The sequence below is a fragment of the Cebus imitator genome, unplaced genomic scaffold, assembly GCF_001604975.1.
Source record: "Cebus imitator isolate Cc_AM_T3 unplaced genomic scaffold, Cebus_imitator-1.0 Scaffold27, whole genome shotgun sequence".
In the NCBI taxonomy this organism is placed as follows: Eukaryota; Metazoa; Chordata; class Mammalia; order Primates; family Cebidae; genus Cebus; species Cebus imitator.
This window is the reverse complement of record NW_016107342.1, coordinates 3,237,843-3,264,361: the sequence shown is the minus strand read 5'-3', so window position 1 is coordinate 3,264,361 and position 26,519 is coordinate 3,237,843. Positions and strand designations below refer to the sequence as shown.

At 37.3% G+C, this 26,519-nt stretch overlaps 1 protein-coding gene across 1 annotated transcript in view; it reads right to left on the bottom strand.

The window, feature by feature from the left end:
* Positions 1 to 26,519, bottom strand: part of STAM2 (signal transducing adaptor molecule 2) — a 54,626-nt gene that overhangs the window by 20,190 nt on the left and 7,917 nt on the right. Inside the window, exons 2-7 of the mRNA XM_017523203.2 lie at positions 11,445 to 11,529; positions 9,226 to 9,301; positions 9,026 to 9,124; positions 8,163 to 8,309; positions 5,889 to 5,958; positions 5,133 to 5,319 (exon numbers count right to left, since the gene is read on the bottom strand). Of these exons, the coding sequence (XP_017378692.1) occupies positions 5,133 to 5,319; positions 5,889 to 5,958; positions 8,163 to 8,309; positions 9,026 to 9,124; positions 9,226 to 9,301; positions 11,445 to 11,529 (664 nt within the window). The remainder of the gene's footprint in view (positions 1 to 5,132; positions 5,320 to 5,888; positions 5,959 to 8,162; positions 8,310 to 9,025; positions 9,125 to 9,225; positions 9,302 to 11,444; positions 11,530 to 26,519) is intronic.

Below are 26,519 nucleotides of genomic sequence, written 5' to 3'. Positions count from 1 at the left end.
GGCAATTCTCCTGCCTCAGCCTCCTGAGTAGCTGGGATTACAGGCACGCACCACCATGCCCAGCTAATTTTTTGTATTTTTAGTAGAGACGGGGTTTCACCATGTTGACCAGGATAGTCTCGATCTCTTGACCTCGTGATCCACCCGCCTCGGCCTCCCAAAGTGCTGGGATTACAGGCTTGAGCCACCGCGCCCGGCCTGAAACTGATCAAATTTTATCTGTACTATAAAAAGAGCCATTCATCACAACAAAATTTATTAAACAGTCCATCATTTTTTCTACCAATTTATAATACTCTACCTTTCAAACAGTAATCTGTTCATGAGCCTATTTCTAGATTCCATTCTGTTGCAGCATCCAATATCTATTTTCTACATCTTGTTAATGTACCTTAATACCTGCTAGAGAAAATACCCTTTCTATGTTACTCTTTCTCATTTATTGCATAACTTCAAATTTCCACATTAATATTAAATTACTTTTTAAGTTCTCTGGGGAAAAAGTCCTGTTGGGAATTGAACTAGAAATGCACCGAAATTATGCAATAATGTAAGAAAAAGGAAATCTTTATAATATTAAGGTTTCTTCCCTATGAACATGGTATCTTTCTCCATTTACATTTATATAAATACATAACATGTAAATACCTATTTATATTCTTTTATGGCTTTCAAATAATTTTATGATTTAATCCATAAAGGCCTTACATATCTTTGTTAGGCTTATTCATTTCTAGATCACTTATATACTTTATGTTACTACTGAGAATGACTTACTTTCCTGCTACATTTTCTAAACAGTTGTGATTAAAGCATACTACTAAGTTTTGTATGTTAAGCTTGTATCTAACAACCCTGATGAACTCCTACCACCTTTAATCATTTGTCCATTGGACTCCGGAACTTTCTAAACGGAAAACCATAGCATCTGGAAATTATGGTACTTTTATCGATTCCTTTCCAAAAATCTGACTTACCGAGCAGCCATTCTTAAGTATGAGTCTTAGGAATGAATTAATGTCTATGACTATGAAACATCATTTCATTTATGAGCACTAGAAAGAGATGAGTTACATATCAAAATACAGTATGAGAAATGCTGTTATATATGTTCAGAGAGTTATAACTCAAAGAAGGGAAATGCTAACTCTACTGGGAACTAAAAAGCAGGGAAACGTTTAAAGGCTTCTCAGAGGATATAAAATCTGACACAGGTTTGAAGGTCAAGTAGGCACTCGCCAGGAAAAAAAGAAAATTACGGCTTTGGAAATAAAAATGACATTTTGCCCTCCTGCCATTATCAATAAGCAAGAAAACAAGGCACAAAGAAACAAAAAATTGCACTCTGAGATAAAACAAAAACATCAACATATTTAGTTTTAGGTCTCAAAGTACATGAAAACTTGAGCCTTTCCTTTTAACTACTGACTTCTTAACAAAAAGTACTCACTAACTTGTGCAATGACAATGGCTGGGGTAGTGATGTCCTTTATGGATATAATAATCTTGTAAGGAAACTGCTATCTCTACCATGAAAATATAAATTGCAAACCTGGAAAAACTTGGTAATCTTGTAGGGGTCTTTTCCTTAAAATAACTGTTTTATTTTTGAATATGGGGAGGCAACTTTTCTAAAGCCTGGACTCCCTTGCAAACTGTCCTTGAAAAGCAAAGTACTTTTTCTTTTCTAAATGCTTTTACCTCCTTCAGCAGGGCTTTCCAGGCAGACAGAACCAAAGGTACAATGGAGGTCTAAGCAGAAAATGGCATTTTTGGAACTGCAAGAATTCCACTTATTTGAAACGGTACACAGAAAACATGGAGTGGGCCAGGCACAGCGGCTTACGCCTGTAATCCCAGCACTTTGGTAGGTCGAGGTGGGTGGATCACTTGAGGCCAGGAGTTCGAGACCAGCCTGGCCAATATAGTGAAACCCTGTCTCTACTAAAAATACAAAAAACTAGCCAGATGTGGTGGTACACGCCTGTATTCCCAGCTACTTGGGAGGCTGAGGCAGGAGAATCGTTTGAATCTGGGAGGTAGGGATTACAGTGAGCTGAGATCACACCACTGTACTCCAGCCTGGGCGGCAGAGTAAGACCCTGTCGAAGGAAAGAAAGGAAACACACATACATACATACATACATACATACATACATACATACATACGTGGAGTGGTAAGATAAAGCTAAAAATGTAACAAAAGAAAGGCTTTTCTTGGTATACTCTGTTAATGAAAAATGTGCACCTTTGGGCCGGGCATGGAGGCTCATGCCTGTAATCCCAGCACTTTGGGAGGCTGAGGCAGGCGGATCACCTGGTATCAGGAGTTTGAGACCAGCCTGGCCAACAAGGTGAAACCCAGTCTCTACCAAAACTATGAAAATGACACAGAAGCGCATGCCTGTAATCCCAGCTACTGGCGAGGCTGAGGCAGGAGAATCATTTGAACCTGGGAGGAGGGGGTTGCAGTGAGCCAGTGCACTCCAGCCTGGGCGACAGAGCAAAATTCTGTTACAATAAATAAATAAATAAATAGATAGATAGGAAATGTGCACCTTTTCTATCAGCTCAATGGCTCTTAAAAAGATTGAAGAACTTGGGCCGGGCGCGGTGGCTCAAGCCTGTAATCCCAGCACTTTGGGAGGCCGAGGCGGGTGGATCACGAGGTCAAGAGATCGAGACCATCCTGGTCAACATGGTGAAACCCCGTCTCTACTAAAACTACAAAAAATTAGCTGGGCATGGTGGTGCGTGCCTGTAATCCCAGCGACTCAGGAGGCTGGGGCAGGAGAATTGCCTGAACCCGGGAGGCGGAGGTTGCGGTGAGCCGAGATCGCGCCATTGCACTCCAGCCTGGGTAACAAGAGCGAAACTCCGTCTCAAAAAAAAAAAAAAAAAAAAAAAAAAAAAAAAGATTGAAGAACGATATATTTTCAAGGGACATCTATATGTGAAAACTTTATGCTCTAAATTCCATAAAAATATACAAACGACGAATAGAGTCATTTTCTGGATGACTTCCTTTTAACGGAAGACTGTCATTTAACTTTAGCACACAAGTTTGCATTTGTGTTTAAAATCCTACCAGCGATTACCAACCACCTAGAATGACAATATTTTATACATAAGCATGCTTATGGCAACTGTAAGATTGGGGTGTCCTATCATCAAAATGACAGCAACTGACCACATATTCCATCATATTCACGTTGAATTCTCTTAGCAATTACAAATAAAAAAAGTTCTTTTTTACAGTAATAAATCTTAACTAAAAATTGTCTTGTGAGCAGCAATTTATTTCAGAAAATTTTGTTATATAAAAGCAATGCTCTAAATTAGAATCTTAGACAAAACTACTCATTTTGTTTCTATATATTTTATAAATATCTTTTTTTATTTTTTGAGGTGGAGTCTCACTCTGTCACCCAGGCTGGAGTACAGTGCCACAATCTTGGGTCACTGCAACCTCTGCCTCCCAGGTTCAAGGGCTTCTGCCTCAGCCTCTTGAGCAGCTGGGACTACAGGTGCATGCCACCACACTCAGCTAATTTTCATATTTTTTTTTTTTTATTAGATACAGGGTTTCACCATACTGGCTGGGCTGGCCTTGAACTACTGATCTCATGATTCGCCCACCTCGGCCTCCCAAAGTGCTGGAATTACAGGCATGAGCCACTGTGCCCAGGCTATTTTATAAATATCTTTAACTTCATAGTTGTGTAAGAGTATCAAAACTGTAAACCTAAGTTCTTTTGTAAGTACTCTAAAAGACACTCCTAAGCCTGACACTTCAGACTGTCAGTGTTCAGAGCTCACATTCTCTCTCTGCCTTTACAGACAAGTCTCCAACTCATGATGGCATGACTTACGATGGTGCAAAAGTGATACACACTCAGGTACACATAAACCATTCTGGTTTTTACTTTCAATACAGTATTCAGTATGTTACATGAGATACTCAATACTTTATTATAAAATAGGTTTTGTGTTTGATTATTTTTCCCAACTGTAAACTAATGTAAGTTGGCAAGCATCTGTATTTCTATCTATTCTCCTTCAGGGATCATGGTGTTCCACTCCAAATGGTTATTTAAAAAATTTTCTTTAAGTGAAGATGGTACTATCCTGATTGCCTAAGAGACATTCATTTTCCCATCTTCAATTTCTTGCAAAATTTTGTCTTATCTAAACTAATCAAGATACACACCTGAAATGGAGCCCCAGGATAAGTCTTCTTTGCCAGATGCTTGCACCAAGTGTAAATCTGCTATCTGGGCCCCAATAGCACTTCTTTTATGGCATTCACCACATCCTGCCTTCTATACAATTTTCTACGTGGTAATTTTAACTCTCTTACTTTATTCTAGATTTTATGAAGACAGAACGGTGTCCTCATTTGTTATTCATTGTACATAGTAGATTACATAACATTTTCTCACTAAATATTTACCACAGCAAAGTAAAACCATTACTTATCCCCTTTATTTAAAAATATACTAGAAATATACTACTGTGTTATAAATAACTTACCAAATTATTTATAATGGATACCAAATACATCTGCAATCTATGTTCATAGCACCAAGCTTACTTCTCACTCTTGCTAAATTTCATGATTTTCTTTTAAAAGTACAGAACAGTATTAAGCTCCACAGAGATTGATCTATTTTTTATGACAGCTTTAAATGGTAGAGAAATTGTGAAGACAGTACAGTAGTAGATTAAGAATTGGGGAGGAGCCAAGTACAGCTTTTGGTTGCTCTAATCAAGGGTATATAGCTATATTCTTTCTAAAGTTTTTCTGCCAGTAATTTTGGTACACACAACTGCCAACGTACACTTATTCAAGTGACTGAATATTTACATGTTTCCCAATTGTGGTCATCAACATTATTTAACATATCTTTCATTCAAGACATAAATTATCAAATATAACAAACATAAATTATCAAATATAACAAGAGAAGAGGCTCACATTATTTGTCTTTTATTTTAGAAAAAAAAAAAAAACAAGGTATGAAAAGGTTCTAATATGATTTAAATACACTATAAGTCAAGGAACTGAATACTCTGGATTCTAAGTTAAGAATATTATACTTTAAAACTTCCCATAAAGATTTAAAACATACCTGTCATCCAAAACAATAATTATTTCACCATGTTTAAAGGTGAGTTCATTGTCCTCAACAGCTTCAAAATCATATAAAGCTCTCACTTTCCGTACAACCTTATTATTTAACTGAATTTCTGCAGATGGATATAAGGATTTTGTTTCTGTGTGTTGCTGTTTCTGCTCTTGCAGTGATAATTCAATAGCTAGTTTCAAAAATTAAAATGCAAAGAAACTAAAATTAATTTTGATAAAATAAACATTAGATGACAATGTAAAATTTAATAAGAATACATCAAGTATTTTATTTGTCTAATTACGTGCCACAGTTAACTTTTGGGAGGGTGGGGCGGGGCAGAGAACCATGACATTTTTTAAATAGAGTTTTTGTTCATTCCTTATTATCACGGTCTGTCATATACAGCAGTTATTATTTTTATAGCAAACAGATTGTGACATTATAATATGGGTAGCTTTCCATATAGGATAAACCATGAACATATTTCTGTGCTTGACTCATAACTTTGGCATGAAAGAAAAGGTGAAATGTAATCTCTCCAAAGGTAGCACATCAAATATATATTATTGAAAAAGATAATGAATTAAATTCATTTGATAGCCTGTCATTTGTTTTCCTCACTTTTTGGATGCTACTAGTTTTCAGATTTGAGGGAAAAATAAAAGTATACCAGTTTTATTACCATTTTTATTTCAAAACAATGTTCTGGCAAAGATATTTTAAGCAACACTAAATTACATGAGCTTGATCATTTACCTTTAGCTATGTCTTCATCCTCTTTGTTTTTGTTCAATGACGTACCATTCTTGGCAGAAGCTGACACAGTCTGTAAATGCATGAGTAAAATGAACAAACTATCTTTTCAAACAAAATACAGCTCTACAATTACTTGCAGATGCTAAATTTTTAAAAATTCTGAAACAACTGAGTTTCGTTTAAAAGTGAAGTTCTTTTTTGAGACAAGGTCTCACTCTGTCAGCCACGCTGGGGTGCATGGCACAGTCATAGCTCACTGTAACCTCCAACTCCTGGGCTCAAGTGATCCCCTTACCTCAGCCTCCTGAAGCAGCCAGAAGTACAGGTGTATGCCACCACACCTGGCTAATTTTTATTTTTTGTAGAGACAGGGGCTCACTATGTTTCCCAGGCTGATCTGGAACTCTTAGCCTCAAGTGATCCTTCTGTCTCAGCCTCCCAAAGTGCTAAGATTATAGGCATGAGCCACCATGACTGATCTAGAAGTGAAGTTCTTTACGATAATTTCAAGTAACCGTTTTCAAATACTAAAAACATCAGAATTTCCAAGAAAACATTATAAACTCACACAGGGCTCAAACTGGCTTAGATTTTGCATAAATCTAACAAAACTTGGCATAGAGTACTTAAATATTTATAGAATTAAAGAATATGACTCTTTTCTGATTATATTCCTGATTTCAATTGTCCAAGGTCTCTTAGTGAGAAGAGCTCTACTGCTACAGGAGTGCAGCTACATAAGAAGTGTCAGCAAGAAGTCATGATCATTACTGAAGAGAGAGAAGTGGGGACAGAGAAAAGAGGTGGAGTTCTAGGAATATGTGTGAAGTCCTTTTACTACTTATTATGGCTGGATGGCAGTGGTCTGCCAGGCATAGCAGTGAATTAAGGAAGGTCATGCTTGAATTTAACAAATGGCATGTAAGACAGGTATCCAGGACTCTGATCCATCAACCAGTTCTTTACACAGATTTTTCACAAAAATATGCAGAAAGGACAGAACAGGAAAATGTTTCCTTTTTACTACTTCTAAGACTCTTGTCTCAAAACTCTACCTTGTACCCTTAGATCTGGTCAGCTGTAAAGAATCTTTTTTCAGCTGGGAGTGGTGGCTCATTCCTGTAATCACAGCACTTTGGGAGGCCGAGGCAGGTGGATCGCCTGAGGTCAGGAGTTCGAGACCAGCCTGGCTAACCTGGTGATACCCTGTCTCTACTAAAAATACAAAAAATTAGCTGGGCATGGTGACGGGCACCTGTAATCCTAGCTACTCCAGAGGCTGACACAGGAGAATCGCTTGAACCTAGGAGACAGAGGTTGCAGTGAGCCAAGGTTGCACCACTGCACTCCAGCCTGGGCAATAAGAGCGAAGCTTCATCTCAAAAAAAAAAAAAAAAAAACAAAAAAACTTTTTTCTCTTTAATCTATGATCTAAAATAAAATAAAATATAGTACTTCCCATAGTCTCCTAAGCCCACATTCTAATATTAATGGGAAGGCATAAAGTACTGAGAGTAAAACCCAGTAAAAAACAGTATTTTTCTCCCACAGACCTAAAAAGATAGCCCACTCCATGAGTCAACATCCCTGCCTCTTCATCCCAGTTCTACTAAAGCTATCCCCTCTCCCAGCAAATACATTTCTAGTCTTACAGTTCCATCCAACTTATATGTAAAGCATTCACTCTAGGCATAGTCACTCTTCAACACACAAGTCTGGAGCCTCTCAATTCTATGAGTTTGTTCATTTCACTTATCTCCTGACATAACTTCTTTAATTCTCTCTAATAAAATATTAATACATTCAAGTCTCAAAATTCTACCTCTTCATCTTCTTCACCATCCCAACCTGTGGTTACTGCTCTCTCTTTGGTATTAAGATAGACAGCATACAGTCTATTCCCCTCATCCTGTATTTGCCACTTAACATCTAAATTAGTTATTTTTCACATGTATAAAGCTACCATTCAAATTTGCTATACATTTTTAAAATATAAGGGCCATCTCATAAACCTATGCCTTTTGCATGACTCCAGACTTAGAAGAGCATTAAATACATTATTTATGTCTGACTAACTTCTCAAGGTTCTGTTATGTGGAAGACATAGACATAAAAATTAGAATGTCTATTAAATGTTAAGGTACTATGCTAGAGAGTCATTTGGGAAGTAGAGGTGGAAAATGATAATCAAGACATACTTTACCTAGTTTTTACATAAGATACATACCTTCAAAATATTAGAGGGTCAACCATGGGTCTGAATAAATCTCTCACCTGAGAACCTGCTGGAGGAAAAGTAATTCCTTCCTCTTTCATAGATTTAATAGTTGCAGATATTAGACTAAACTGAGGGTCCTTCTGAAATTCTTCTGACCACTCCACCATTAAAGACTTCAGTTTTTCACATACTTTAGGATGTGCCTTTTAAGGAAAAGGAAAGGAAAAGAAACAAAAATCTATAGTTAAAATACGTACTTAAATTATTTAACCAGGAGAATTACTCTCAAAATTCTCTTTAATCATATGAACATCAACGAAAGTCCAGCAATTTCTAGCCTAGTTGAGTAATTGATAGATGCCTATTTACATGTTAAGATGTAGTTGTTTCATACAAAATTACTGTTTTTAACACCAATTCCTAAGTCTTACTATAATGACAACAAATCTTTTATATTCCGGGATTATCTCCTCTATGTTTTGGAGAATGGAGATAGACTAACCTGGATGTAAATCTTGGCTATCTCACTTACTAGCTGCGTGACCTCGGACAAGTTACTTTTCTCTAAGACTCAATTTTTGCATTTATAAAATAGGAATGATAAAGGGAATTTAACTTCCAAGAATCTAATGCTCCAAGGGTAGTTAAGAGCATTCAACAAGACAATGCTTAAGGCAATGACTACTTACTGGCCCTCAAAAAGGATGTGCTATTATCTACAGTATATATACTTTGGGGAGAAGTTTTTGGTGCTACAAATTAAAAAATCAAATTTCAGAAAAGGAGTTTATTTCATTTCAATTTATCTAAAAATGACTTCATTTGTAATATAATTACTTCATTAATACCACATATAGTTATAATGACACACAATCTATAAATTTTTTAATGACAAATTTCTTCTCTTTTTAAAATTTACCTTATTTTTAATCACAGCACGTACTTCTGTCGCAAAATCACGGGAACATACTTCTAAATGAAATATCTTTCCACAGTTTGCCACACATGCCCCAAGAAGCTATTAAAATAAAAATTAATATACAAATGTTGAAATATTAACTTAACTATAATAAAAACACATTTGAAATCTGGGTCAATAACAACATGCCTTCTACTCACAGTTAGTGCCTGGAGAGCAACATGAGGAACCTTATGATTTACCCTTTTCATTATGGCTTTTAGGCAATCTTTTGCTCTTAAAAAAAAAAAAAAACAGTTAAATGTTGATAAATTTAATTCAAACATTAAAAGTATAAGGTATTCGATTACCAAATAACTTTATATTTAATGGCTCACACCTGTAATTCTACACTTTGGGAAGCCAAGGCAGGAGGATCACTTGAGCCCAGGAATTTGAGACCAGCCTGCACAACAAAGTAAGATTTCATCTCTATAAAAAAATTTAAAAATTAGCTGGGCATAGCGGCATGTGTCTGGACTCTTAGCTACTCAGGAGGCTCAGGCAAGAGGATTGCTTGAGCTCAGAAGTTTGAGGCTGCAGTGAGCCGTGATTATGCCACTGCACTCCAGCCTGGATGACAGAATGAGACTCTGTCTCAAAATAAAATAACGTAAGTGGCCGGGCGCGGTGGCTCAAGCCTGTAATCCCAGCACTTTGGGAGGCCGAGGCGGGTGGATCACGAGGTCAAGAGATCGAGACCATCCTGGTCAACACGGTGAAACCCCGTCTCTACTAAAAATACAAAAAATTAGCTGGGCATGGTGGTGCGTGCCTGTAATCCCAGCTACTCAGGAGGCTGGGGCAGGAGAATTGCCTGAACCCGGGAGGCGGAGGTTGCGGTGAGCCGAGATCGCGCCATTGCACTCCAGCCTGGGTAACAAGAGCGAAACTCCGTCCCAAAAAAAAATAATAAATAAAATAAAATAAAATAAAATAACGTAAGTATAAAATAAAAATATATTAAATAAAGTCCCTGAAATTTCACTTGTTAAACAAATAAATCTATAAAATGGTTTTATGCAATATTTTGTTCATAGACTAAAGCATGTTGCAAATGTTGCATATTCCAAAATCAAGAGACAAATCATTTCACAAAAGATCCGTCAACACAAGAGACATATACCATATCTTTCCACTTCTTCAAGACAGATTTAGCTTTAAGACAGCAAAATCTTATCTTGAAAAAATCGAAGACATGTAATTTTAAGAGGTTCAAGTATAAACACGTGAATATGCTATGAAAAGCTTTAATGTTAAAACAAATGCTTTCATCACTCTTAAATTTCTAATACATAGTTCAGCTAATTGCCACATCTCCCCAAAAGCACTTTTTTTCATATTCACTTTTTTCATTAGGCTACCTATTATATTTATATGTATATTATTCGAAGACTTTTTTGTTATATTATCTATTGTGTTATTTATCTACTTCATTATTTAAAAGTTCCCATATATATCTAAGTCCCAGAGGAATTCCTTACATAACTCACCTATACATTGTTACCTCTCTCCACTGTGTCAAGTGTTTAATTATGTGTTACTACAGGAGCTTTTAACTCTTTTTCATTTGTTCCTTCCAGATGAAGTTCATCCCATAAATCCAGCATTTGGGCTTCAACTTTTATGTCCCGAAAGTAAAACAACTGACCCTTGAACTACATGAAGGTTAGGGGGACCAACCCCCATGCAGCTGAAAATAAACTTTTGATTCCTCAAAACTACTCATTAACTACTAATAGCCTAGTCTTTTTTTGTTTTTTTGAGAGTCTCACTCTGCAGCCCAAGCTGAGTTTAGTGGTGCCATCTTGGTTCACTGCAACCTCCACCTCCCAGGTTCAAGCAATTCTCCTGTTTCAGCCTCCAGAGTAGCTGGAATTATAGGCACCCACCACGACACCCAGCTAATTTTTATATTTTCAGTAGAGACGGCATTTTGCCATGTTGGCCAGGCTGGTTTCAAAGTCCCGACCTCAAATGATCTGCTTGCCTCAGCCTCCCAAAATGCTAGGATTACAGGTGTGGGCCACCATGCCCAGCCAACTAATAGCCTACTCTTGACCAGAAGCCTCACCAATAGCATAAACAGTAGGTGGACATATATTTTGCATATATATACTGTATTCTTACAATAAGGTAAGCTAGAGGGAAAAAGTTATTAAGAAAATTACTGAGTTGAAGAGGGGTTGGTCTTGCTGTCTTTGGCGTGGCAGAGGTAAAAGAAAACCTGTGTATAAGTGGACTCTTGAAGTTTAAATCTGTGTTGTTCAAGGGTCAACTGTGGTAAAGTCTCATTATTTTCCTTTCAAAGTTCCATCACAAAAAGAGACACTGGTTATCAAGTTCCTAAACATTCACTGAGCATGACTGGACAGCTTACCCATTAGGTGTACTTCCAACTTTGTCGCATATATCCATAATAAGACTCCAATCTTCTGTAGTGTTGTACTCATTTGTGGCCTTTTCTATAAAATATATTAGCACACACAATCATTAGGAAACATCTCATATAACACTAAAATACCAGCAAAGGCCCAACAGTTAAGAAGTCCTACCTTTTCTCTTGTCAAAGAAACTACAGATGACCTTCAGAAGATAAAAGCACTTCTACTAACTTCAATTTTAAATAGCGTAAAATAAATTAAATATCCTGAGGTAAAGCAATAAAATGCCTCCGAAACAAACTACTAAGTATCAATAATCCCATCAAATTCTAATTTGGAAGAAAGCTTTAAAAATGTATCATCATGGCCGGGTATGGTGGCTCATGCCTGTAATCCCAGGCATGGGAGGCCAAGGCAGGAGTATCATTTAAGGCCAGGAGTCCAAGACCAGCCTGGGCAACATAGTAAGACCTTGTCTCTGCAATTAAAAAAAAAATTTTTTTTTATAATTAGCCGGGCATGGTGGCAAGTGCCTGTAATCCTAGCTACTTGGGAAGCTGAAAAGGGAGGACTGCTTGAGCCCATGAGTTCATGGCTGCAGTGAGCTATTATCATGCCTCCATGATACTATACTCCAGCCTGGGTGACAGAGTAAGACCCCTAGCTCTTAAAAAAATTAGAAAGCATATTATACAAATAAATATGCACTAAACTGTCCAATAAAGCATTGGTTTTGTAATTTTTTTTTTTTTTAATAGAGATAGAGTCTTGCTATGTTGCCCAGGCTGGTCTTGAACTCCTGGGCTCAAGAAATCCTCCTCCTTGGCCTCCCAAATGTTGGGATTATAGGCCACTGCACCCAGCCTGAAGCATTGTTTTTAATAGCAAAAAGGAAAACTGATTAATATATTAAATTCATACAATGGAATATGAAATGAGGGATACAAAATTACATGAACAAAAACGTATGAATCTCAAAATATGATTTGCTTGCGCTTATAACGTTGAGTCAAAAAAGCTAGCAGAAGAATTTCTAATATTTACATGAGTTTTTAAAGACAGCTTTATTGCTATAATTCACGTATCAATACAATTTACACATTTAAGTGTACAATTCAATGTTTTGACTATATTCATAGAGTTGTACAACACATACCAGTATCTAATTTGAGAACATTTAATCACTTCCAAAAGAAATCTGTACCTACTGGCAGTCACTGTTTGTTCTCCCGACATATTCCCGGCCCTAGGCAACCACTAGTCTACTTTCCGTCTCTAAAGATTTACCTATTCTGGATTCTTCATATACATAGGACCATACAATATATGTCCTTTTCTGACTGGCTTCTGTTGTTTGGCATAATGTTTGCAAGGGTCATCCATGTTGTAGCATGTATCAGTACTTCATTTCTTCTTATGGCTAAATAACATTTCATTGTATAGACATACCACATTTATCCATTCACCAGTTCATGAACATCTGGATTGGTTGGTTTACTGAGACAGGGTCTCATTCTGTTGCCCAGGCTGGTATGCAGTGGTGTGATCGCGACTCACTGCAGACTTCATCTCCTGGGACTCACGTGACCTCCCACCTCAGCTTCCTGAGTAGCTGGGACTACCGGTGTCCACCATCACACCCACCTGCCTCGGCATCCCAAAGTGCTGAGATTAAAAGTTTGAGCCACAATGCCCAGTCAACATTTGGATTTTAAAAAATTATTTGGCTAATATAAATAATGCACTGCTGCGATGAACATTCACACACAAATCTCTGTGTGGACATTATGTTTTCATTTCTATTTGGCATATACCTAGGAGTAGAAATGCTGTGTCATATGGTAATTCTATGTTTAATTTTTTTTAGGAATGGTCAGTTTTCCAAAGCAACTATTCTATGGTACATTCCCACCAGCAGTATGTGAATGTTTCACCTGAAGTTTTGTAATATCCAAAAAACACACTGTATTCTTTAGGGATATATATATGGGTAGTAAAAATATTAACATGTATGAGAATGATAAACATCAAATTTGGGGGGGTTCAAAAGAGTGTACAGGAGCTTCATTATATTTAGAAAGGTTTATTAAGTTGTACAGTATGTATCCAGAAAATATTTTATTTTCTCTATATTTTTGTGGTCTAAAACATATGATTCAAAGTAAAAATTGACAAGTAATTAGCCTGCATTGTGAGAAATAAAATAAAATTAAAGTGAACTATTAAAAACCATGATGGGAATATGATGATTTAGTTATGGAGCATTTTTACTTTATTAACTTTGATAAAATTCCAGTATCAAGGAATACAATTTTTTTCTGCTAGTATAGAGAGGTGGAGATATAAAAATTACCATTTTAGAAACACTGTATCATTTTATGTCTTTTCCTCTTTTATTACATATATCCTATAATTTCAAATATAGAATAACCTATGTAGCAAAGCATATATATACATATACATATATATATATATATATATATATATGTAAATGACAGGTAACATCACACTGATAATCAGGAAAAATGGTAGGAATCCAGAGTAATTTCTTCTTTTTTTAAGAGCAAGAAATAATCAAAAGAAGCCAAAAAAATGGAACAGGCTTAGCAAATAACTATACTTCGTGAGTAAAGTGAAACACACCAATGCAGTTAACCTCAGTTCAATGCTAGAACTCGCTTTAAAAAGCCAGGCAAATTGCCTAATGCTCATGGATGGAAAGCAATTGCTTTGACATGTGATGTAATGACAAACCAGGGATTTTAGAAGAGTAATGTATTTTTGCCTACTGAAGTTCTAGAACCAGGCCCAAACTATGCAGGTAAAACATACTCAGGTTTTCACCTTCTTCCCTCATGCAAAAAAGACTATTGCTTTGGAAAGTCAGAGCAAGACTGCAGACTATATATTTTTTAGAGGCTTAAAATGCTTAACTATTTCTTAATTAAATATCTAATAAATTCCATTATTCAGAAGTACAGACAAGGAAAAACCTAATTCTACCAATCCTTTTTCTAATCCCTTTTAAAATTATGATGCATATCTTTCCAGACTTTATATATAAACACACACATATGTACACACACATAAATATATACACACACATATATGCAAAAATAATGAAAGTCAATGCAAAATTAAATAAAATAGTATAAGGTATACAAAGGCAGCACCCAAAAACAGAAAAATTCTTCCTTGGCTAAGTTATGAACAAGATGATAAACAAAACAGGGAATAAAATAACACTTCTGTTATTAACAAAAGCTTTAGGTATACTGGCCAAATGAACTTGCTAATAGTAAACCCCAGAAGTGGGCATGCCTTCGCACTAGAGAGGGAAAGGCTTCTCCCTGTAGGGGTAAGCCTCTGTATAACTTATTCCATGGAGAAGTAAATGAAAAATCACTCAGTGTGGTGGAAAGACTAGCTAGTCCTATATGAAATGACATAAGTAAGGCCAGTAACTCTCAAACTTACCAATCAGGTGTCATCACACCAGAGATTACATGAATAAAAAAGCCAAGGCAAGCCAGGTGTGGTGGCATACACATGTCATCCCAGGACTTGGTAGGCCAAGACAAGCAGATCACTTGAGCCCAGGAGTTCAAGACCAGCCTGGGCAACATGGTAAAACCCTGTCTCTACAAAAAGTACAAAAAAGTTAGTTGGGCCTGGTAGTACACGCCTGTGGTCCCAGCTACTCGGGAAGCTGAGGTAGGAGGATGGCTTGTGTCTGGGAGGTGGAGGCTGCAGTGAGACAAGATCACATCACTACACTCCAGCGTAGATGACAGAGTGATCCCCTGTCTCTACAAAACAAAACAAAACAAAACAAAAGGGCAGGCTCAGGGTGACACTAATGGAACTCCCTTCTCACAAAGGAAACCTTAGGGGTAGAGAAAAAATATTTATCACTAATATTATGATTACACTAAATGTATCATTTCTTAACATGCATTTCTACTCATAAACATCTGTCCATGTTCATAAATATACAGCTATACCAGTATTTCTAACAGCTGCATAATGTACCATTATATAGAGTGGCCACAAAGTCCCAAAACAAGCTACAGAGAAGTTAACAGCAAACTGTTGTAAATCCATCAAGTACTCGGTCTGTCTTTTTTGTTACACTCATTGGTATCATTCATATTGGTGCCCCACAAAGACTAAAAATATAAAATAAGTAGGAGGGCGGGATTTTGTACATAGTACTTTCTGAAGATATTTCACAGCATTTTTTGTTTAGCATCTGTCTTTGCCAGCACCTTTCACCACATCGCACCCCCAGAATGAATGTAACCATCATGGCATGAATTTTTGTTTGGTTCACTATTATTATTTTTAGTACATCAACAGTACGTAGGGCACAAAGTAGGTGCTTGATAAATATTTGTTTCATAAGGAATGAATGATGCTGGTTGCTCTTCCATATCCCATTAGCCTGGTACATACAATGTGTAAGGTGGGAAATAACAGTAGAGCTTTTGAGTACAAAGCTCAAAGTTAAAAGGGCTTTAACTCTGATGCCCATCTATGGACGTGGTTTGGCTAACCTGAGCAAAGTTCTGGACCAACCAAAGCTTCACTGCTGAGCAGACAAATATTCAAGGGGCTACACAGGATCGAACTTCAATAGCAACACCTCATGGCAACAAAAGGTAACAGCACTAGTGAGCTTATGAAGTTCCAGTTCTCTTATTTACTGAAGAGGAGTAATTCCACATTTGGGAGTCTCAACAAGGAGACAGGGTAAGTGGGGAAGGCAGTGCTTCAAGAGCTTCTTAGACAGATAGGTGACTAACTTTACATACTGAGCCTGAAAAGCAAATCACATATATTACAGCTTCATGCTGATCTTTCCTATTTGCTTATTATGCAGTTTTTGCCATAAAAGAATCTACCATTTTTCTTTTTTTCTTTTTTGAGATGGAGTCTTGCTCTGTCACCAGGCTGCAGTGCAGTAACTCGATCTCAGCTCACTGTAGCCTCCACCTACCAGGTTCAAGCGATTATCCTGCCTCAGCCTCCTGAGTAGCTAGGACTAGAGGTGTGTGCCAGCATGCCCAGCTAATTTTTGTATTTTTAGTAGAGACACGGTTTCACCAGGTTGGCCAGGACAGTCTTGATCTCCTGACCTTGTGATCCGCCTACCTCAGGCTCCAAAGTGCCGGGATTACAAGCATGAGCCACTGCACCTGGCCCCATTTTTCTTTTTATAGTGTTATTTAGCATACTGTTTGAACTACCAGAAGATTAAATATTCACCCACATTTTCTTCTGCATATTATTCCCCTTTTACACAGAAGTCTTTACTGTATTTAGAACTTCATTTAGTATATGTGGAACCTCATACATGGTGTGAGGCAGAAACAGAAAAATATTTTTACAAATTTTTTGACAGTTTCACCATAAGAATGTATCCTTTCCTCACTGATCTGAGAAGCCAGCGTCATCAATTATCAAATTATATGAGTATGCACGTGTATCAGTACAAAGACACACACATAATCAGGTAAGTCTGATTTTACACCATGTAATACCTACCTAGTCCAACTAGAACTCAACTTTTCACGATATTTTCCCAATTCTGCTCATGTAATACATTAAATATGGAGCCTTTCTGATGCCTGGAAAAGCCTCCCAACAATTTTTAAAATATCTAATTAGAGTGCTCGCTTCGGCAGCACATATACTAAAATATCTAATTAGACTATTGTTTCATTTAATTTCCATAGAAAATGGAAAATTCCTAATTTGAATACTCTATCAAGCATAGTTTAGTCTCTACAAATATAGGACTCACAATTACTCTTTTTAAAAAGCATAAAATCTGAAGACTTCATAATGGCCTGCCAAAAAGGACTTCGTTTTTCAAGTGAACTAAATAACATTTAAATTATGTACTTAGGAGTATTTTAAACCCCTGGAAAATTTTAAATATTATAATTAAGAAACCATTCTTTTATAGCATGTCACTTTGCCCAATGTTGGGGCCCTTTATCACATTATTCTGTGTCAAATGTATAGAGAGGGAGAAAGTTAAAAGAGCCCTCCTGGGGCCTAAATGCTAAATCACCAGCATTTGGTGGGTGTAAGTCATAACATTTCATCACCAGGCTTTGATTACTGTATATAGACAGCCTCAAATACAAAGTGAAATACCTTAGAAAGATTCTAACAATATGATGAAGAATCATTCCATCAATACCTACCTACAAGGAACAAAAAGGCTCCCCCCTTACAGTCATTATGTTCAAAGTACAGCTTTAAAAAGAATCTAGCTCTACTCATAAAACTTTTAATAAAATAGGCTCTATCGGTTATAAAAAAAAATTAACTACATAAAACAAGAATGTCTGCAAGAAATCTTTAAAGCTCCTCCTATCATGTTTGCACATAAAAACTCATGACTAGTCTTCTGCTTCCAAACATGATAGAATATCTGGTACCAGACTTGTGATCCTACCAAAAACAACTAGAAAACAGGCCAAAATCGATGAGGCAACTGTTTTCAGGAAATGAATAGCAGGCAGAGCAGGTCCCAGATCTCTGAGGGAAAGGAAATATGTAGTGAGCCTCACAATGGCCTCAGCTTTCTGCCTTGGAATACTTTCCTGTCCAGCACAAGGAAGACTAACTCAAGCAGAGCAGCTGAGAGACAGAAACTAGGCTTTTAAGCACAGTGATTAACCTCCAGAGGCCCTTGGTCAAGGGCTAGGCTACACAAACACACTCGAGGGGAGTCTCTATGGAATCTAGCAGAAATTACCTGCTATGGGCTGAAAGGTCAAGCAGCACTGGGAGTCATCCCCCCTATTATGCATGGAGTGTTTGTGTTTCTCCCAAAGTTTTTATGTTAAAGCCATAATCCCCAGTGTGGCTGTACTGGCAGATGAGGCCTCTAAGGAAGTAATTATGGTTAAATGAAGCCAAAAGGGTGGGACCCTAATCCAATAAAATTAGTGTCCTTTTTTTTTTTAATTGCATTTTAGGTTTGGGAGTACATGTGAAGAACATGCAAGATTGTTGCATAGGTACACACATGGCAGTGTGATGTGCTGCCTTCCTCCCCTTCACCTATATCTGGTATTTCTCCCCATGCTATCTCTCCCCAACTCCCCATCCTCCGCTGTCCTTCCCCTATTTCCCCCCAACAAACCCCAGTTCGTAGTGCTCCCCTCCCTGTGTCCATGTTTTCTCATTGTTCAACACCCACCTATGAGTGAGAACATGCATCCTTTTAAGAAGATACACCAGAGAGCTAGCACTCTCTGTGTACACACACCAAGGAAAAGCCCTTTGAGGACACAGCAAGAAGGCGGCTGTATATAACCCAAGAGGCGAGCTCTCACCAGAGAGCAACTCTGCTGGCACTTTGATCTTGGACTGCCAGGCTCCAGAACTGTGAGAAAATAAATTTCTGTTGTGTAAGCTACCTAGTCTATGGTATTTTGTTATGGCAGCCCAAGCAGGCTAATTAACACTGCCCAAACAAAGCAATAGAACACTTCATGCATTTAGCTGAAACCCTGAAAAGGCCACACCTCAGGAGGAAAAGCTTTCTAGAATTTAGTTCAAAGTCAAAATAGGCCTCCCTCACAAAAGACAAAACCAAACCTCTCAAAACCGAAAAGATCCCCCCAATAATATTACAACCTGACAGAACAAAACTTAACACCATTTACAGGAAGACAATGTAATCTAGCCCCCCTACAAAGAATAATCACAACGTCCATCATTATAAAAAAAAAAATACTAAATAAGCAAACAAATGTCCCAAAATCAAGATAAGTCAATAAAAACAGATGTTTGCATAACACAAATGTTAGATTTAGCAAAAGAACTTTAGAGCCATTATTATATATATTTTCAAGAATGCAAAGATTGGTGAATGCTCAACAGAGAAATGAAAACTATAAAAATGGAATGTCTGAACTGAAAAGTACGATATCCTAACTAAAAAATTAATTAAATGGGCCAGGTGAGGTGGCTCATGTCTGTAATCCCAGCACTTTGAGAGGCCTAGGCGGGTGGAACATGAGGTCAGAAGTTCAAGACTAGCCTGGCCAAGATGGTGAAACCCCATCTCTACTAGAAGATACAAAAAATTAGCCGGGTGAGGTGGCAGGTGACTGTGATCCCAGCTACTTGGGAGGTTGAGGCAGGAGAATCGCTTGACCCAGGGCAGTGGACATTGTAGTGAGCTGAGATCATGTCACTGCACTCTAGCCTGGGCGACAGAGCAAGACTGTCTCAAAAAAAAAAAAAAAAAATCATTAAATCATTAAATGAATGTAAAAGCAGATAGAAAACTGTAGAAATAAAGTTACTGAAAATGAAAACAGGTCAATAAAAGTTGAATAGAGAGAAAGGATGATTGGAAAATAACTAAACAGAGTCTCACTATATTTGTTTTTTAAACTTGCTATGTAACAAATCACCCCAAAATTAACATTGAGACCACCACCTATTATTAGCTCACAGTTCTGTAGTTCAAAATTCAGGCCAGTTAAGCTGAGTTCTATACCAAAGGTACTGCATAAGTTGTTAGGGATTGGTGCTATTGAACTAAACCATGGTAATTAGGCCAAGCACGGTGGCTCACACCTGTAATCCCAACACTTTGGGATGCTGAGGTGGGAAGAGTGCTTGAGCCCAGGAGTTTGAGACCAGCTTAGGCAACCTAGTGAGACCCCATTTCTACAAAAAAAAAAATCAAATAATTGGCCAAGTATGGTGGCACGTGCCTGTGGCCCAAGCAACTCACAGAAGGCTGAGGTGGGAGGACTGCTTGAGCTCGGGAGACTGAGGTTGCAGTGAGCTGTGATCATGCCACTGTGCTCCCACATAGGCAAGAGAGCAAGACCCTGTCTCAGTGAATGAATGAATGCATCAATCAATCAATCAATGAATCAATCAATCAAACAATAGACCACAGTAATTAAATTCACACATATTGGAACTAAGGACTATTTGTACATTAAAGCAAAGTTTACATCTTTCTTCAAATGTGTATGAAACTACTAAAAACTGGAAAGAATCTAGGACAATATACACAGCATTTTCCCTGAATACAGTGGATTTTTATTAAAACACCTGTAATAGGCTGGGCGAGGTGGCTCACGCCTGCAATCCCAGCAGTTTTGGAGGCCAAGGAGGGTGGATCACTTGAGGCCAGGAGTTCAAGACCAGCCTGGCCAACATGACGAAACTCCATCTCTACCAAAAATACAAAAAATTAGCTGGGCATGGTGGTGCATGCATGTAATCCCAGCTATTTAGGAGGCTGAAGCAGAAGAATCACTTTAATCCAGGATGTGGAGGTTGCAGTGAGCAAGATAGCACCACTGCACTCCAGCCTGAGCAACAGAGTGATACTCTGTCTCAATAAAAAAAAAAAACTTGTAATACCCAATCATGTGGAAACTAACAATCAGAAAAATGTGGATAGAGTATAACAGAAGGCAACATAAAAATGTATTATGATTAAGATACTACACATCAATATTTTTGGATATGACTAAAGCAATTCTTAGAACTTTGTGTTACACTGCTATAACAGAATACCTGAAACTGGGTAGTTGATAAAGAACAGAAATTTATTTCTTACAGTTCTGAAGGCTGGAAAGTCCAAGATCAAAGCACTAGCATTTAGTCAGGGCTTTCTTACTGTGTTCTCACATGGCAGAAGGTAGAAGGGCAAGGGAGACTGAAATCACTCTTGTAAGGCCTTTTTATAGTAGCATGAAAGCATGAATCCATTCATGAAGGGGGTACTCTCATGACCTAAACACTTCCCAAAAGGCCCCATCCCCCAACACTACTGCACTGGAGACTGTTTCCAACACACAAATTTTGGGGGACACATTCTGATCATAGCAATCTTAGAAAAAAAATTTGCTTTTTATTAATAGGAGAAAGAAAGCTCAATTATTTCTATACCTTAAAATTGCAGTATAAGAACAAAGAAAAACTAGCCAAAAATATATTATATATTTTTAAATATATATTTTTATATATACATACACACATATATATACTTTTCTTATATATATATATTTTTAGCTACTTTTTCTTGGTATAGAAATAATTTTATATATGTGTGTGTATATATATGTCTGTATATTTATGTGTGTGTGTATATCTGTGTGTGTCTCTCTATATACATATACATATAGAGACACACACATTTTTTTTTAAGCAGAAACAAATCAGTCATGGTGGTGCACACCTGCAGTCCCCGCTACTCGAGAGGTTGGGATGGGAAGATTCCTTGTGCCCAGGAGTTCAAAGCTGCAGTGAGCTATGATCAAGCCACTATACTCCACCCACACCCTGAGTGACAGGGTGAAACTCTTATTTCTAAAAAAAAACAAGAAAAAGAAAAAAACTAGAAAATGAAAAACAAGTAAACGAATAGAATTAATTACACTCTCCAGGAAACCAACTGATAGCTTTTCTAAAGACAGAAACATTCTTTCTTTGGACTAATCATTAAAAAACTAAATTATTCAAAAATGTAGAAAAGATATTTTTTTCTATTTTATAAATAAATTGTGTATACTTAGACTATTAAATCATTATATATACTTGTTAGGTTTCTAGATTACACAATTCTTGTGTAGTAAAATTTAGATTAAAATATTTAAATGCCCAATACCTCAACCTGACTAAATATTTCTTCTCCTTCTCTGCCTTAAATGACAATTGACCCTATTTAGCATTCTATAGTTAAACCTGGGTTTAACATACATTTTCTCACTTAATTTTCTTCCCCATTTAATGTTCTGTTTGGGTTAACATTTATTGATGCAAATCTTTATTCTGGGAAAGCAGCAATATACATCCGTCTTTAAAATACATCTGCATACCTTCTAAAATGAAAACCTACTTATAGCTCTGAGTACTGAGTGACAGATATAACAATTTAATGAAAAACAAAGATAGCAATTAAGCAATAACTCCTGAGCATTTTACATATGCTAAATCCCTTGTTCCTCAAGCAAATGAAGGATTCCCATAAGTGATGGCTGGGCCCAGTGGCCCACACCTGTAATCCCAGCACTTTGGGAGGCCAAGCCAGGAGGATCACTTGAGAGGCCAGGAGTTCAAGACCAGCTTGGGCAACAGAGCGAGATCCCATCTCTAAAATAAATAAATAAATAAAATAAAAAATTAATCTGGTATAGTGATGTGTACCTGTAGTTCCATCTACTCAGAAGGCTGAGGCAGGAGGACTCTGTGAGCCCAGGAGTTTGAGTTTACAGTGAGCTATGATTGTGCCACTGTACTCCAGCCTGGGCAACAGGGTGAGAGCTTGTCTGTAAAATAAATAAATAAAAATATGTATAAATGGGGAAACTGAGATACAGAAAATTATTATTATTTGAGACAGAGTCTCACTCTGTCACCCAGGTTGGAGTACAGTGGTGTGATCTCGGCTCACTGCAACCTCCACCTCCCAGGTTCAAGTGATTCTCCCACCTCAGCCCCCCGAGTAGCTGGGACTACAGGCACACGCCACCATGCCCGGCTAACTTTTGTATTTTTAGTAGAGACAAGGTTTTGCCATGTTGGTCAGGCTGGTCTCAAACTCCTGATCTCAGGTGATCTGCCCACTTCAGCCTCCCAAAGTGCTGGGACTATAGGCATGAGCCACCATGCCCAGCCCAGAAAATTATTAAATAACTAGCACAAGGTTATACAGCTAGTATGCAATAAAATAGAGGTTTCAATCTGTGCCCTCTGGCTCAGAATGTGTGCTCCAAGTTCAAACTACTATATTAAACTGCCTTTTGAGTGCAATTTTTGTTCAAAATTGCCAAATTAACATAGTTTTTCTGTTTCCCTCTGTATAAATATTTTAAACACACTGAATAGGAAACATGGAAATTCAACTCTTGTTTACAAGCAAAGGATCAGGCAGAATGTCATGATTAACTCCATTTACTAAACCATTTAATAATACAATATATTTAAGAGCTGCTTCCTCTGGTGGAATACAGATCAGTCATTGCCATTCTATTCGTTTCTCATGTCACCACCAGCATTTTTGGGGGGACTAGGAGGAGTTAAAGGGGTTGAGCACATAGGGGAGACAGAAGGAAAAGAAGGGGGAAAACACATAAAAGGTACCTTTTACTGTATTTTAATATTTTGAACCATCTATTAAAAAGGCAACAGTCCTGGGGCAAGCCTTTATTTTCCTGCAAGTTCACTTTCTTAGGAGATATTTCCAAAACACCCTCTGTAATCCTGTTAGATGAGAACGATGTCCTCCCCAACACCACAAAATGAGCACACTCATTTACATACATCCTTAGTCAGGAGACAGGGCAGAACCATATATGTGACAATTTCCATTGTAATAAGCCTATCAGGAAGCATGATGTGCCAGACATTTTCTAGTGGCTGGGATAAAGGAAAAATGAGTCTCCAAGGTAGCCACTAACATGCCAAAAAGTTACAGATGGAGAATCAAAAGCAAGTAAGCCAAGTAGATGATGACATTACCTCTGCAGACCAAGAAAACCATTATGCACACTCTGTATGCACCTGTGAAGTACTGTTGGGCTTCAGGGGTGGGATACACATCACCAATTAAACTATGAGGACCTGCCTTGTCTACATCTAGCTCTGAAGCTTTCTTACTAGCTTGTAAGCTTTGGAGTAGTTCACCTCTGCCCTAACTCAAACCCGAATCTATGTTGTCATTTGTCAAATGGAGATTAAAATAACTGCTGTGCTTAAAAAAAAGAGTTGTGAAAATTAAGTGAAAAGATGGACAAAATACTTAAGTAGTAATTTGAAAAAGCGAATATTCATTTAGCAAATAAATGTATTTAAAGGTACACAACATCAAGAGTCATCAGGTAAATGCATATTAAAACTACAATGAGGGCTGGCCAGTTGGTGGTTCATGTCTGTAACTACAGCACTTTGGGGGCCAAGGCAGGTAGATCACATGAGGCCAGGAGCTGGAGACCAGCCTGGCCAAAATGGCAAAATCCTGTCTCTACTGAAAACACAAAAATTAGCCGGGCATGGTGGTACATATCTGTATTCCCAGCTACTTGGGAGGCAGGAGAATCACTTGAACCCAGGAGGTAGAGGTTGCAGTAAGTATAGATTGTACCATTGCATTCCAGCCTGGACGACAGAGCAAGACTCTGTCTCAAACACGCAAACAAACAAAACACCCCACAATGAGATACCCACTAGAAATGTCTAAAACATTTAAAACTACACTACCATGTACTGATAAATTTCTGACATAAAATTGGAATAATATGACAAAATGAAAAATCAAGACAGGGGAGGAAGAGAAGTGGTCAAATTCAGGGACAGAAGACAACCAAGAAGGAAAAAAATAACAAGAGATAAAGAAATGATATATCCTTAAGTTTTACTTTGATATCTGGGTGATAGATGGTTAGAACTAATAGTTGTCAAGTATAAACATATTTGTGTTTGATATCCCACCCTACATACATACATACAAGGCCTATTCTTAACATCTATAAGCAGATGGCCACTTCAGATTGTCAATAATCTTCAGGGGACAATGGCCATTGTCAGACATCTGTCACAAATGACCTTCTTAGGTTCAATCTCCACATTAAATACAAACATTTATTCATTATCCGGTAACTTAACGGAACCTAATAAGGCATTAATGTTTAAAAATAAAAAAAGTTCTTCCCCTTCAACCCTCCACCTCAAGGACTTAGTACTACTGTGGACAAACCAAAACCACTGCACATGCTAGATTTCTTTAAGCAGATCTTTTTTTAGAAGAGAAGGTTAAGATAATTCATCTCATGACAAATGAAAGTAAAAGCTGCTGCTCTAGACAAGAATAAAAAAACTCCTTTTTAGTACAAATGAGAAGTAAAATTCTGACTCACTACAATTCTCATATTGCAAATGAAAATAAGCACGTGCTAAGGGAATGTTTACTGACCAAGAAAATAGTTTGCGAGTTTTTAGATACAATAAAAATTTCACTGAAGAACAAATTTTTCATCCAAATGCTATCCTTGAAAAATTATACCAAACATGAGGCAGGCTGTACCTAAGGGAAATTTTTAAATCCTTCATCACTTCTCTTTGTGCTTTTTTAAAATATGAAATTAAACACAGTTCTGAGCTTGCATTAAAAAAAAAAGAAAAAATGTAAAATAAAAACTTTGTAACTTAGACAAAATGAAAAATCAAGGAAGGGGGAGAATAAGAAAAGTGGTCAGAGTCAAGGACAAAAGACAACCAAGGAGGAAAAAAAAAATAAGAGATAAGGAAATGATATATCCTCAAGTTTCATTTTGATACCTGGGTAATGGATGGTTAGAACTATCAGTTGTTAAGTAACCAGAGTTTGATATCCTACCCTACATACCTATATACAAGGCCTGTTTTTTTTTCTTTTGAGACAGAGTCTTGCTCTATTGCCCAGGCTGGAGTGCAGTGGTGTGATTTCTGGTCACTGCAACCTCCACCTCCTGGGTTCAATCAATTTTCCTGACTCAGCCTCCTAAGTAGCTGGATTATAGGCGCGCGTGACCACGCTCGGCTAATTTTTGTATTTATTAGAGATGGGGTTTCACCATGTTGGTCAGACTGGTCTCGAACTCCTGACCTTGTGATCCACCCACCTCAGCCTCCCAAAGTGCTGGGATTACAGGTGTGAGCCACTGCACCTGGCCAAAACGCCTATTCTTAACACATAACACCTTGGAGGTCCTTTATTTAAACAGAAAGCCATGCTAGAGACACATCCACCTAACTATATTGCTATAACATTGTGTTGTATATTCACTGGCAGAAAATCATTCTCTTCTTGACTTACTTTCAAATTATACATAAGCTTATCATAAAATGTTATTATTAAGAAATAAAAATATATTTTAAACTATCAATATCATCAACTGATGTGAAACAAAAATAAAATTATCTTTTCTCTTAAATTGTAAAAACCTACAAGAAATTCCCTTGTATAATAATTTTAACCAATCTGTCATAAAATCCATTTGAAATGCCCAAAATAAGACAATTAAAAAAAAAAAAAAAAA